At 41.5% G+C, this 13,217-nt stretch overlaps 1 protein-coding gene across 1 annotated transcript in view; it reads right to left on the bottom strand.

The window, feature by feature from the left end:
* The window catches only part of SIGLEC1 (sialic acid binding Ig like lectin 1), a gene marked incomplete at its 5' end in the record, with an annotated part of 33,123 nt that extends 30,509 nt beyond the window's left edge, over positions 1-2,614 (bottom strand). Inside the window, 2 exons of the mRNA XM_044659273.1 lie at positions 629-925; positions 2,239-2,614. Coding sequence (XP_044515208.1) covers positions 629-925; positions 2,239-2,614 — 673 coding nt within the window. The remainder of the gene's footprint in view (positions 1-628; positions 926-2,238) is intronic.
* Positions 2,615-13,217: the final 10,603 nt, after the last annotated feature.

Genomic DNA, 13,217 nt, shown 5'->3' with positions numbered 1-13,217 from the left:
AAATTTTAAAATAAAATAAATAAGACTATTGTGTCTGGAAGGCTAGTCCTGTTCCTAACTGAGACAAAAAACTTGGAGTTCCCAAGTAGACTGTGGCCTCCCTGCAGGTAGGGATCTGATTTTCTCTCTCTTCTGTCTCAAAAAAAAAAAAAGTCATTGATTTACCAATTGGGCCATTCATCTTTATAATTAAGTTTAAATCACTTATATCCACTTGCTTACTTTCCCATTAACCAAAAAACAGCTCTTTTTTTAGTTAATAGTTAAACTTAGTCAATTTAATTTTTTAGTTTACTGATTAACAGTTCATTTATTCAAATTTTACAGCAATAGGAAAAGCTTTTTTTGACTTAGTTTTTTAACTAACACATGATTTTGCTTATTTATCCCCCACCACCTGTCCCTCTCTAGGGAAATGTAGCTCTTGAAAGAGCTAGCTAAGCCTAGGTTGCCAGTTTAAATTAGGTGACCACATCTTCTCCCAGTAAGGGGATGACTATCCTAGAGACTTTTGTCTGGGGTGAACAAACTAAGACATAAGACTAATAGGACCCCTCAGATCACTGAGAAAAAGATACATCAATTTAGGATTGACCCAGAAGCTGACAAGCTATGAAACATCACTCACATTGCACCTGAAGGAGGATCTCCCCTTGGGATTGCTTCCCTGCCACAGAGAACAGGCATCTCAGCACTCGGCCATGATCACGCCAGGATAAGGCAACATGGAGCCTTTGATGGTAGGTGACACCAGTGGGCTCCAGTACCTGGAGCTGGCTAATATTGGAGTGGGCAGGATCCTGACCATGCCAGGAGATCTGGGAGCCATCCTCAGGACACACATAGGGAGTAGAACAGTTGAAGATAACTTCCGTGCCTTCCCGAAGGTCAGCAGGGGACGCGATGGCAGGGCTGCTGGGTTCATCTGGCATGTGAATGGGAGATACAGAGACAGGTTCACCTCTCTCCCCCTCTCCCATCCCTAGAAATAATCTCCACTCAGGAAGTGGAAAAGACAGGGTAGGGATTCTGGGAAGGAAAAGTATAGAAGCCTCTTTCTCTTCACATCTCTAACAATTCTAAACTTTTCCTGAAAATCTCACACTCCAACCTCTGAGATGAATTCTGATCTACCAAAAGAAAAGAGAAAGGTAGAAAATGGAAATGAAGATAAGAATAAGAATAAGGTGGGACTAAGGATAGACAATAAAGCTGGAGATGGGGATAATCATGGGGATTTAGAATTCATGTGGGTGATCATGTTTTAGGAAGGATTTTTTCAAGCTGAAGCACTGAAAGAGTGATGAGGATGATGAAAAGACTGATGATAATTTCATATTGGGAGCCTCTGAAGGAACTGAAGAAATTTAAACTGGAAGAGAAAATACTCTAGGAAGAAAAGAAGAGGGGAAGGAAGAAGAGGAAGAGGAATGAGGTGAAGGAGGAGGAAGAAGAAGGAGAAGGAGAAGAAAGAAGGAAGAGGAGGAGGAGGGAGGAAGAAAGGAATGAGGAGGAAGGAGGAGGAAGAAGAGAAGACAGTGGAGGGTAAGGAGGATGAGGAGGGAGAGGGAAAAGAAGCCAGAATTTACATGAGGATTTAAGGGTTTCACTTACTACATTATCTCTTTCAATCCTCACAGCAATCATGGAAGTTAGTGCTATTATTATCCCCATTTTACAGATGAGGAAACTGAGACTGTTAAGTGACTTGCCCATAGTTACCTAGCTGGTAAGTGTGGATTTCTCCTCCTTAGAGGTCATTGAAAAAAGGTTGGGTGATCACTTTGTCAGAAAAGCTAAAGAGAGGGTCCTTATTCATTTAGGAGTTGGATTAGATGGCCTCTGAGGTCCCTTCTAACTTGGAAATTTTGTTATTTTGTGGAGTGTGATAGTAAGAGATAGATATGAAGGATAAGGGAGAGGAGAGGAGGAATACAAAGGAATGGGTATAGTTTTTGGCACAAAAGTTTGAGCTATCCAAATATATAACAGAATGTCATGATAACTAGAGTCCTCTATCAGTAATGGTCTTTAAACACTGGATGACTTGCCAGGGATGCTAGGGATAATGCAGAATAAACTATTGATCAGGAGTGATTTCGATTAGTCAATCTCTGAAGGCCCCTCTAAATCTGAGATTCTGTGGTTCTATGAGGAGGGACAGAGGGAAAGGAACTCAGAGAAGAAGGGGAGGAATGGGAGGGAGGGATAGAGGATGACGACCCTTTCCAGCCTCACCAGTAACAGTGACTGTAGTGCCCATCTTGGCAGACCAGCTGTCCACCCCAATGATCTCAAATCTAAAAGTATATTGTCCATTGTCATCAGGACTGAGCTCCCGTAAAAGCAGATTGCAGGTCCGTTGCTCAGGGTCCCCAAGAAACACAGCCCGACCTTGGAATCTCTTCTCCACCTGCGTTGGGTCTTGAGAATGGCTTACCACCACCTTTTTGTTAACATCTGAATAGTCACGGAACCAGATGGCAGTGATGCCTTGGTTTGCTGTCACACCACTTGGGAAGCTAAAGGTGCAGGGGATGACCAGGCAAGAGCCACTGACACCCTGAACATCCTTAGGACTGCTCACCTCCCAGGAACCCAGGCCTGAGGGAATGAAAGAAGGATAAGGTAAGGGGAGGAGGGAGAATCAATCAATCTAATCCAGTGATTCCCAGAGTGGGCGCCGCCGCCCTCTGGTGGGTGCTGCAGCAATCCAGGAAGGTGGTGATGGCCACACGTGCATTTATCTTTCCTATTAATTGCTATTAAAATTTTTTAAAAAATTAATTTCCAGGGGGCTAAGTAATATTTTTTTCTGGAAAGGGGGCAGTAAGCCAAAAAAGTTTGAGAACCACTGGTTTAATCCATTCTTCCCCCCTCCAGTCTAGCAACAGAGTTTGAATTCAAATAAGAAGGATGACTCCACAGGCTGTCTTGAGGGAAAGAGTCCAGGGACTCAGAACACCAGTTTGAAAAATAAGACTCTCTAATTCAAGAAATTGGGAGACTTTTTCCCCCAATGGGAAGATATAGGGAAAAAATGTGTAACTTGTGGTAACATCACCCCCCTTAGTGTTCCTTAACATGCATTGGATTATAAACTCCATGAGCTCAAGGAGTATGCCTGCTATGAGGGCCAAATGAGACCATGGATTGGAAATTACATAGCAGAGTCCAAGACCCAAAGAAGTGTGTGTATGTGTATGAGGATTAGGGGTTGGGAGACTTGAGCGTTCTCCAAAACAATGAGGAGGTCAGAATTTAGGGCAGTGGCTCTCTCAGAGCTAAGCATACCTTGGTGAAAGGCAGACCCAAGAAGAAGCAGCCAAGTCAAGAGCAACATAGCTAGGTCCAGCAGTGTTCCTAGGGGACAGAAAGAGGAAAGCTGGAAGAGGAGGTCATTCCAAAGGAGGTTACATGACAAATCATGGCTCTTGCCTTAAGGAAGAAACTGATTTGTAAACCTGAAAAACTAGAAAGGTAGATTATAATTGGTCATAGGATGTGAACAAATAAACAAATCCAAGCTATTCATAGTCATATGAAAAAATACTCTAAATCAAAATAGAATAATGGAATTGCATGAAGTTGGTTTAATTCAACAGACTACACCATTAGAGTACAACTTACACAACATCAAACCAGGAGATAAAGTATACATCAAGAACTTTAGCAGAAAAAAAGCTACTGATATAAAATGGATTGGACCATACAAAGTTCTATCAACTACACTGAGTTCTATAAAAGTTGCAGAAAAAGATTCATGGATCCACTGTTCACACATAAAGCCAGAAAAATCTTACACCAACGCAGGACATCTAGATAAGAGCCAAGATATTGATGAAACAGAAAGTGCTGAGAAATGAAAATAGATCATGAACATTAGAAAGACATCACAGTTAAAGATTAGTTACACAAACTGTTCCTGACCAAGAGGAGGCGATAGTCAACAATAGACAACTGGCAAGATGATAAACAACAAAGAAGAAAAGAAAAGAAAAACAAAGCATCCCAGAGGAAAAGCTTGAAGATAAAGCTGCTAGAAAGAAGAGACAAAGTTTTTTTGCAAGGCTGAAATGGACAGCTAAGACATTGAACTTTGTAAAAATTGTACATAAGAAGAGGACAGACGGGAAACAGGAATAGTATGTGTAGCAATCCAGGTATACATTAATTGTGATATTATTTTAAGAGTGCTCAAAAACTTAATTCTTATACTGCTAATGATTGATCTCTGTAATCTTGAGTCAAGGGCTACACCCCAGAAGACAGGTCAGTTATCTCAGTCTCCTTACTTTACCTAAAATGATCAATTAACATAGGTATCAAACATCAGCAGATGCCTTAGGCCATATCCTATCTGGATCTGGATCTTAGCTCTACCTGTTGTTTTAGGTTTGCATTTTATGATGATGACATCATAATGTTAATGTATCAAGCCACTGGGCTCTCCCCTTCCCCCATACTGTTGTAACCCCAATAAAGGTGACAAGAAGTCAGTTAGCAAAGAAGCTCTTGACCATCAGAGCTTACTCGCTGTCTGTCTACCTTATGCCAAAACTTTCTGTGTCTTGTGTGCTTTGTGTTCTCTCTCCATTAGTCCTTAACCCGTTACCCATTTTCACTCAGTCCTCGGTTCCCCTTTCTGAGTGTCCAACCCACTAGGAATCTTCGTAGAGTTGGTGGACGGCTTCAGTAAGTATGTAAGACTGGTGCGACAATAACACAAAACCAAATAAACTTCACACATTAGGGAATACGTACAACGCTAAACTGGCAAGAAAGAAGGGGAACTTCAGTCAAGATGTAGAAGAAGAGGACACCATGAAGAAAGGTAAATATATCCATGCCACACCACATAAAAAGACACAAAAAACAAAACAAACTGATTTCTATTGTTGACCTCATGTAGATTAAACGAGTGTCTGCATTTGCTACAATGCAAAATTGTAAATATGTAAATAACTAGTTAGTTCTATAAGGTCTTGGGCAAATAGAAAGATCAAATGATATTTCTAACTGTCTGACTAACATCTAGCTGACTAATATAATAATAATAATAATAATAAATAGATAACATATATCTATCTGACTAACATCAGGAGTAGAGAACAATGTAATAATATTGTATCATATGTACATAATTTCTGCAAAAATCTATACATACTTGTAAAATAGGTTTGGCAATATAGTTATAGGGTCGTGGAGATGTATCATAGCTTGTCCATACATGGCACATAGAAGTATTATATAGAATAGAGTAAGGGCTTAGAACATACTATGTAACAAATAGTAGTTAGATTAAATGCCAGTATAAACTTAGCACAGATTGTTACATTTTGGTTAAGAATAGGATTTAAGCTGCATTGGCAGAATAGTTAGTTGGAAAAGTTGATTGTAAAGCTTAAGCTGAAATTGTGTTGATAGAAAATAGTTAGGCTAATTGCATAGTAATAACTATAGATAGGGGGCAGCTGGTAGCCCAGTGGATTGAGAGTCAGGCCTAGAGACGGGAGGTCCTGGGTTCAAATCTGGCCTCAGACACTTCCCAGCTGTGTGACCCTGGACAAGTCACTTGACCCCCATTGCCCACCCTTACCACTCTTCTGCCTTGGAGCCAATATGCAGTATTGACTCCAAGATGGAAGGTAAGGGTTTAAAAAAAAAAATAAGTATAGATAGAAACTAGTTATATTAGTTAAGCTTTGTAAGAGTAGATATTGCTGTTAGTACAGTTAAAGTTCTTTGGGGTTATTGTTTTGAAATATTTGTTTTACTTTATATATGTGTTGTTGTAAATCCCAAAATTTCCCTGACCCAAAACTTTCCTGCAAGATCTCTTAGAGTAGGTAGAGTTAGCTTAGCATAGCAATAGAGTACAAAAGGGAAATTTGTTATTTTGGGGGGAGTAATTCGAAATAGAATAAAATAGCTATATGGTAAGTATAAAAGATTCATGACAGTGACCCTAAGAAGGTCACGATGTGAAAGGGGGATGAATTATAGGAAAAGTTTGGCACAGGGAGGAGATTTTTGGAATGTTGCAAGAAAGCTTGAAGAGCAAGTGTGACCGTTGAAAGGGAGAATAGGGGTTTGTGGGAAATAGAACTGGGAGGAGAGACTTCATCTCTGGACTTGGTGCAGAACAGAAAACTTTGCCTGACCTCAAGATTCAAGATTTGAAGACCTGGGATTTTCCATATCTTTCCCTTTGGGCCTTGAAGGCCTGGAAGTGTTCCTGTTTCTCCTGTATAACATCAAAGAGGCTGATTAGACATTTACTGCAGCTGGATGGGTCTTTGACCCCGAAGGCTTGCTGAGTCAGCCTGAAGACTTTCTACCCTGCTCTGGGCCAACTAAGAAAGCCCTTTGTAAACTTGTCTGCAGATCAGATTAGAAAACAGATCAGAGGAAAGGAAGAAAGAGTGTTTCAGGCCATAACCTTTGACATGGCCTGGGCTGAAAGGGACTCCATACATATAGTGACTGAATAGGGCTTCCTATCCCTCTCTTTACGCAACCATCCTTGAAACTGTCTCAATAAACCACCTTGTGGAGAAAAGCAGTCAGATTAGAATTCCTTGGGAATCCTGAATTGGGCTGAGGTGTGAAGGGAATTTGGGGGATACAACTCTATTAAGCTTTGGTTAAGTCAAACCCAAAGTTGTCCGCCATTGTTGTATGCCTGACAGAGAACTGGGTTCAGTGGGGACTTTTGGGGGCCAGGCTTTTTACTAAGTCCTGGCAAACCGTCAGTTGCCAAACCCCAAAAGGTCCTCTGTCTGAATTCTGGTCCCTGTCCATCTCTATTCTCCATACCATCACAGAGATAATCCCCTTGAAGCTCTCAGTGTTAAAGTGGAGGGGAACCCAGATAGGCTTAACACACACATAAGTCTATCAAACAATAACATCTTTGGGGTTTCTCCTTCAATCATTTTAACACTATTAATTAGAAAAATGAAAATTAAAACAATGCTGAGGTATCACCTCACTCCTAGTGAACTGGCTAATATGTCAGAAAAGGAAAATGACAAGTGTTGAAAGGGACGTAGGAACCCTACGTTGGGACCATAACACACTTTTGGTGGAGTTGTAAACTGATCCTACCATTCTGGAGATCAATTTGGAACTATTCCAAAAGGGCTACAAAACTCTATGATGAGAAGGATGATTTCAGAAAAACCTGAGAAGACTTATGTGAACTGATGCAAAGTGAAGAAAGCAAAGCCAGGAGAACATCATACACAATGATGCTGAAATTACAACAATGATCAACTATGAATGATCTAGCTAGTCTCAGCAATATAAAGATCCACAATTATTCTAAAAGACTCATAAAAAATCCTATTTATTTCCAGAGAAAGAAGCGATTCAATCTGAATATAAGTCAAAGCATACTATTTTTCCCTTTCTTTATCTTTCATGGGTTTGGGGGGGAAGGCAATGGGGAGTCTGTGCTTTCTTTCACAGTATGATAATGTGGAAACATGTTTTACATGATCACACATGTGTAGCCTATTGCTTACCATTTTAGGCATGGAGGGAGGGAGAGAATTTGGCATGCGAAAAAAATTTAATGAATGTTAAAAAGTGTTTATACATGGAATAGACTTGGGATAAATGACATCAGCAAGACAGTGTATGATAAACCCAAAGAGCCCAACTTTTGGGACATGAATCCACTATTTGACAAACACTGCTGGGAAATTTGGAAAACAATATGGGAGAGATTAGGTTTAGATCAACATCTCACACCCTACACCAAGATAAATTCAGAATGGGTGAATGACTTGAATATAAAGAGGGAAACTATAAGTAAATTAAGTGAACACAGAATAGTATACTTGTCAGATCTGTGGGAAAGGAAAGATTTTAAAACCAAGCAAGAGTTAGAGAAAATTACAAAATGTAAATTAAATGGTTTTGATTATATTAAACTAAAAAGCTTTTGTACAAACAAAAACAATGTAGTCAAAATCAGAAGGGAAACAACAAATTGGGAAAAGATCTTTATAACAAAAAACTCTGACAGGGGTCTAATTACTCAAATATACAAGGAGTTAAAGCAATTGTATAAAAAATCAAGCCATTCCCCAATTGATAAATGGGCAAGAGACATGAATAGGCAATTTTCAGGTAAAGAAATCAAAAGTATCAATAAGCACATGAGAAAGTGTTCCAAATCACTAATAATTAGAGAAATGAAAATCAAAACAACTCTGAGGTATCACCTCACACCTAGCAGATTGGCTAAAATGAAAGAAGGGGAGAGCAATGAATGCTGGAGGGGATGTGGCAAAATTGGGACATTAATGCATTGCTGGTGGAGCTGTGAACTGACCCAACCATTCTGGCTGGCAATTTGGAATTATGCTCAAAGGGCTATAAAAGAATGCCTTCCCTTTGATCCAGCCATACCATTGTTGGGTTTGTACCCCAAAGAGATCATAGATAAACAGACTTGTATGAAAATATTTATAGCTGCACTTTTTGTGGTGGCAAAAAACTGGAAAAGGAGGATATGTCCTTCAATTGGGGAATGGCTGAACAAATTGTGGTATATGCTGGTGATGGAATACTATTGTGCTAAAAGGAATAATAAACTAGAGGAGTTCCAGGTGAACTGGAGAGACCTCCAGGAACTGATGCAGAGTGAAAGGAGCAGAACCAGAAGAACATTGTACACAGAGACTGATACACTGTGGTAAAATCTAATATAATGGACCTCTGAACCAGCAGCAATACAATGACACAGGACAGCTCTGAGGGATTTATGGTAAAGATGCTACCCATGTTCAGAGGAAGGACTGCAGGAGAGGAAACACATAAGAAAAACAACTGCTTGAACGCATGGGTTGAGGTGGACATGATTGGGGATGTAGACTCGAAACTACCACACCAATGCAACTATCAACAATTTGGAAATAGGTCTTGATCAATGACACATGATAAAACCAGTGGAAATGTGTGTCCTATGGGGGGGGGGGGGTGAAGGGGAAAGTAGGAGCATGAATCATGTAACCATGTTAAAAATGAATATTAATAAATGTTTTTAAAAAGTGTTTATACATATAATTGGGGGAAATATTTGTTTGGGTTTTTTGACAAAAGAAAAATAAGAAAGGTGGTCACCATCTCTACCACCTTGAACACCATCACTACCACCATCATCATCCATTAGCAGCCTGTATAATGGGTGGTTAGAGAGTCTACAAAGACTTGAAAGACCCTGCCCTGGAGACAGAAACTGACTAAAGACCCAACAGCCAAGTTCCCAGCTCAATGAATGCTTTGCCCCACTTACACCTCCTTACCTCTTTCTTTGGTCTGATAGTTCTTCCTTCATAAGAGTCGTATCCTGGTCACTTCCTAGAGAAGGATTTGAAGGCAGAAAGGAAGTAGTGATAAAGAGTGACTGAGGCAAAAAGGGAAGCAGGGGAAATAAATCATTGTCATTAGTCCAATCATATGAATCACCTGCTCCAGGAATCATCCCAGGACCCTTGGAGAGTAGCCAGTCTGCCCAGATAGAAAATCCCCTTGACTCTCTCAAAACTACTCCTCTTCCCAATTACTGTCATAGCTCCCAAAATTCCACTAAGTCATTCTATAAAGACAGGGACAGTTTCCCGAAAGCTCCTTTTCAAATGTACATGTTTCCTTGAGAGGAAACTCCTTTGAGGGGAAGGACAGAAAGAAGTTGAAGAGATTCTCCCTTAGATGCCATAGAACCTGACACAAAGTAGGTGCTTAATAAATCACAGCATTTGAGAACCCAAAGGGCTCTCAGGGGCTCTCATCCAATTCATGTGCTAATAAGATGATTGATGGATTGATTGCCTCCAATTGTGTGGTCAGATTTATGGGTTGTTACCTTGGCAGGCAGAAAGAACAAGGTCCTGAGGAGATAGGATACAGGACAGAATAAGGATAGTACACATCCATGCCAAGGACAAGTCCTGTGAGGTTAAAGCTATGGGAGCTGAAGGGCTGCATTCCTGTATTCTGGTGCCCTTGAACTCCTCTGACCTTCAGTCTCTTCATCTATGCAATGAGAATAACCCCTGCCCTGACTATCTCACAGAAGACTTAAGGAGAGTGGTAGCTACATGGTTCAGTGGCTAGAGAGCCAGGCCTAGAGATGTAAGGTCATGGATTCAAATATAACCTCAGACACTTCCTATCTGGGTGACCCTGGTCAAGTCACTTAACTCCCACAGCCTAGTCTTTACTGCTCTTCTGCCTTGGAACTAATACTTAGTTGATTCTAAAACAGAAGGTAAGGGTTTAAATTCGAGAGAGACAGAGAGAGAGAGAGAGAGAGAAAGAGAGAGAGAGAGAGAGAGAGACAGACAGACAGACAGACAGACAGACAGACAGACAGAAAGAGAGAGACAGATAGACAGAAAGAGAGAGAGAGACAGACAGACAGAAAGAGAGAGACAGATAGACAGAAAGAGAGAGAGAGACAGACAGACAGAAAGAGAGAGAGAGAAAGAGAGAGAGAGAGAGTCAAAGAAAGTCCAATGAGAAAATAAACCCCACATCCCCTACTGCACTCATTCTCTCTGGATGTCTCCTAATCTGGAATGCTCTTCCTTCTTTTCCCTGGCTTCCCTAGCTTCCTTCAAGTGTCAATGAAATCTCATCTTCTATAAGAAGTCCTTTCTTCTTAATTCCAGCGCCTTCTCTCTAGTAGTCATTTCCTAGTTATCCCGTATGTGGTTTGTTTATACATATTTGTTGGCTTGTCTTCTTCCCCATTCAAGAGTGAGATCCTTAAAGGCAGTCATTATCACTTATTTCTTTTTGTGTCCCCAGCAACCCTTCAGAAAGTGGAGAGGGGCAGCCCAGTGTGAGAGTTTTGCTTCTCCTGGAATCCTAGAGATGGAGGTAGAGGGTAGGAGACAACAGAACCAAAGGATCACAGATTTAGGGCTAGAAACAACCTTAGAAGTCTTCCTCCCTCATTTTATAGATGAAGTCCATAGAGTGACTTGCTCTGAGTCACCCAGATAGTAGACATCTGAGATGGGATTTCAACCCATCTCCTCTTGTCTCCAAGTCCAGCACTCTACCCACAATGCTATGCTTGATTCCGTTATTTCATCTGATCCTGACAATTCACTCTGTGAAGTAATTAGCAAGTGGGATAATGCAGAATGATTAGATCAATTAATTATTATCCCCATTTGATTGATGGGGAGAGAGGATGCTGAAAACCATGCCAGTGAAGTGGAGAGAAGTAGAGGAAAAAGAGGGGGAAAAGGGACCAGAGAGAGGTAGCTCAGTGGATTGAGAGTCAGGCCTGTAGATAGAAGGTCCTGGGTTCGAATCTAACCTCAGAATTTTCCTAGCTGTGTGATCCTGGGCAGATCCTTTAACCCCTATTGCCTAGCTCTTTCCACTCTTCTGTCTTGGAACTGATATTTAGAATTGATTCTAAGACTGAAAGTAAGAGATTTAGTAAAAAAAAAAAATTAAAGCAGGAACCAGGGGAACACAAGGCACATTGAAATTACTTCAAAGTTTTACCCAGGGCCTGGTGCCAACTGCTGACTTGGCAAAGGGTGGGGTGAGGATGGAAGTAAAGATAGAAACCCGATGACAACTTCCCCATCTGTCTGATAGGAAAAGAAACCAAGAATTATCCATTTCTTGTGGTTCCCCAGGAGAACTGCTCATGGAAATAAAAAAAGCAAAGAGATAGTAGGTGGGAACCCAGGAAGATAGCATGACTTTGGGTATGGAATCACAAGAGCTGGTTTTGAAATTTGGCTCAGCTTTGTTGTTTTTCGGTCATTTCGGTTGTGTCTGACTCTTTGTGACTTCAGTTAGGGTTTTCTTGGCAAAGATCCTGGAGTAGTTTGCCATTTCCTTCTCCTGCTCATTTAACTGATAAGGAAACTGAGGCCAACAGGATGAAGGGACTTGCCCAGGGTCACACAGCTATAAGTGTCTGAGGCTACATCTGAACTCGGGTTTTCCTGACAATAGGCCCAGGGTTCTACCCACTGTGCCACCTAGCTGCCCCTACTTGACTCATAGCCATTGCTTAATAAATGCTTGTTCCCTTCCCCTCTAAAGGAAGAGGAAGTGATGGTCAACCAGGTCATAGAATGGAGGACACGGGCATCATTGACATGGGATCATGACATGACCCAACTCTCCATCCCATGCCTGCAGCTCCCCAACATTTCATTTCTTGAATAGCAAAGTTAATTTGAGAGCGGGCTCCCCTTTACCAGCTCTGGTAACCCTACACTGCCCTGGACACCCAGTGGTGTCTACAGGAAGATGACCATCTCCCTTTCTGAAGTGTGGCCTCGGGTGTGGTACCCTCCCTTTGCTGCTTTCCCATGTTCTGAGCGTTCTCTGATCCAGAGGCTTAGGGACCAAGGCTGACCTACCCCCATCCTTCCTTATCAGGAAAGTCAGTCTCTGGCTTCTGCCCTGCTTAGACCTTGTTGGGACCAGTTTTCCCAGTGTGGGGTGCCACCATTTAAGACAGACATTGATAAGCCAAAGTCTATCCAGAGGAAGACACCCAGGGATGGTGAATGGTCAAGGGTCTGGGCCATAGGAAGGTCAGCTGAAGAAATGGCACAAACACCCTGAAGAAGAGAAGATTCAGAAGATGCTGCCTTCAAGGATCAGAAGGGACATCATAGGCAGAAGGGATGACATTTGTTTCATCTGGCCCTGGGAGCAAAGGGCAGAATCTGCAAAGGGGCCCCTTTAGGTTTGGTATTAGGAAAGACTTCCTAATAATTTGAGCTGTCTCAAAGTGCAATGGGCTGGGGAAGCTGGGTTGTTCAGTGGATAGAGAGCCAGGTTGGAGATGGGAGGTCCTGGGTTCAAATCTGACCTTGGATATTTCCTAGCTAGGTGACCTTGGGCAAGTCATTTAACTCCAATTGCCTAGTCCTTACCACGTTTCTGCCTCGGAACCGATACTTAGTGTTGATCCTAAGATGGAAGGGAAGAGTTTTTTGTTTCATTTTGTCTTTGGAAGTGCAATTGGCTGCCCAGAGAGGTAACGGAGTCCCCCTCCTTTAAGGAGCAAAGTCTGGATGACCATTTGTTAGGTATGTCATAGTGGGGATTCTTTTTGAATATAGGTTAAACTGGGGCTCCTTCTGAAAGCTGTGGCACCTTGATGTGGGAAATACACATCTATGGGCCCTCCAAACACATCACGTACATAAGAGGCT

The sequence above is a fragment of the Gracilinanus agilis genome, chromosome 2 (genome assembly GCF_016433145.1).
Source record: "Gracilinanus agilis isolate LMUSP501 chromosome 2, AgileGrace, whole genome shotgun sequence".
Taxonomy (NCBI): domain Eukaryota; kingdom Metazoa; phylum Chordata; class Mammalia; order Didelphimorphia; family Didelphidae; genus Gracilinanus; species Gracilinanus agilis.
This window is presented reverse-complemented; position numbering and strand designations above follow the sequence as displayed.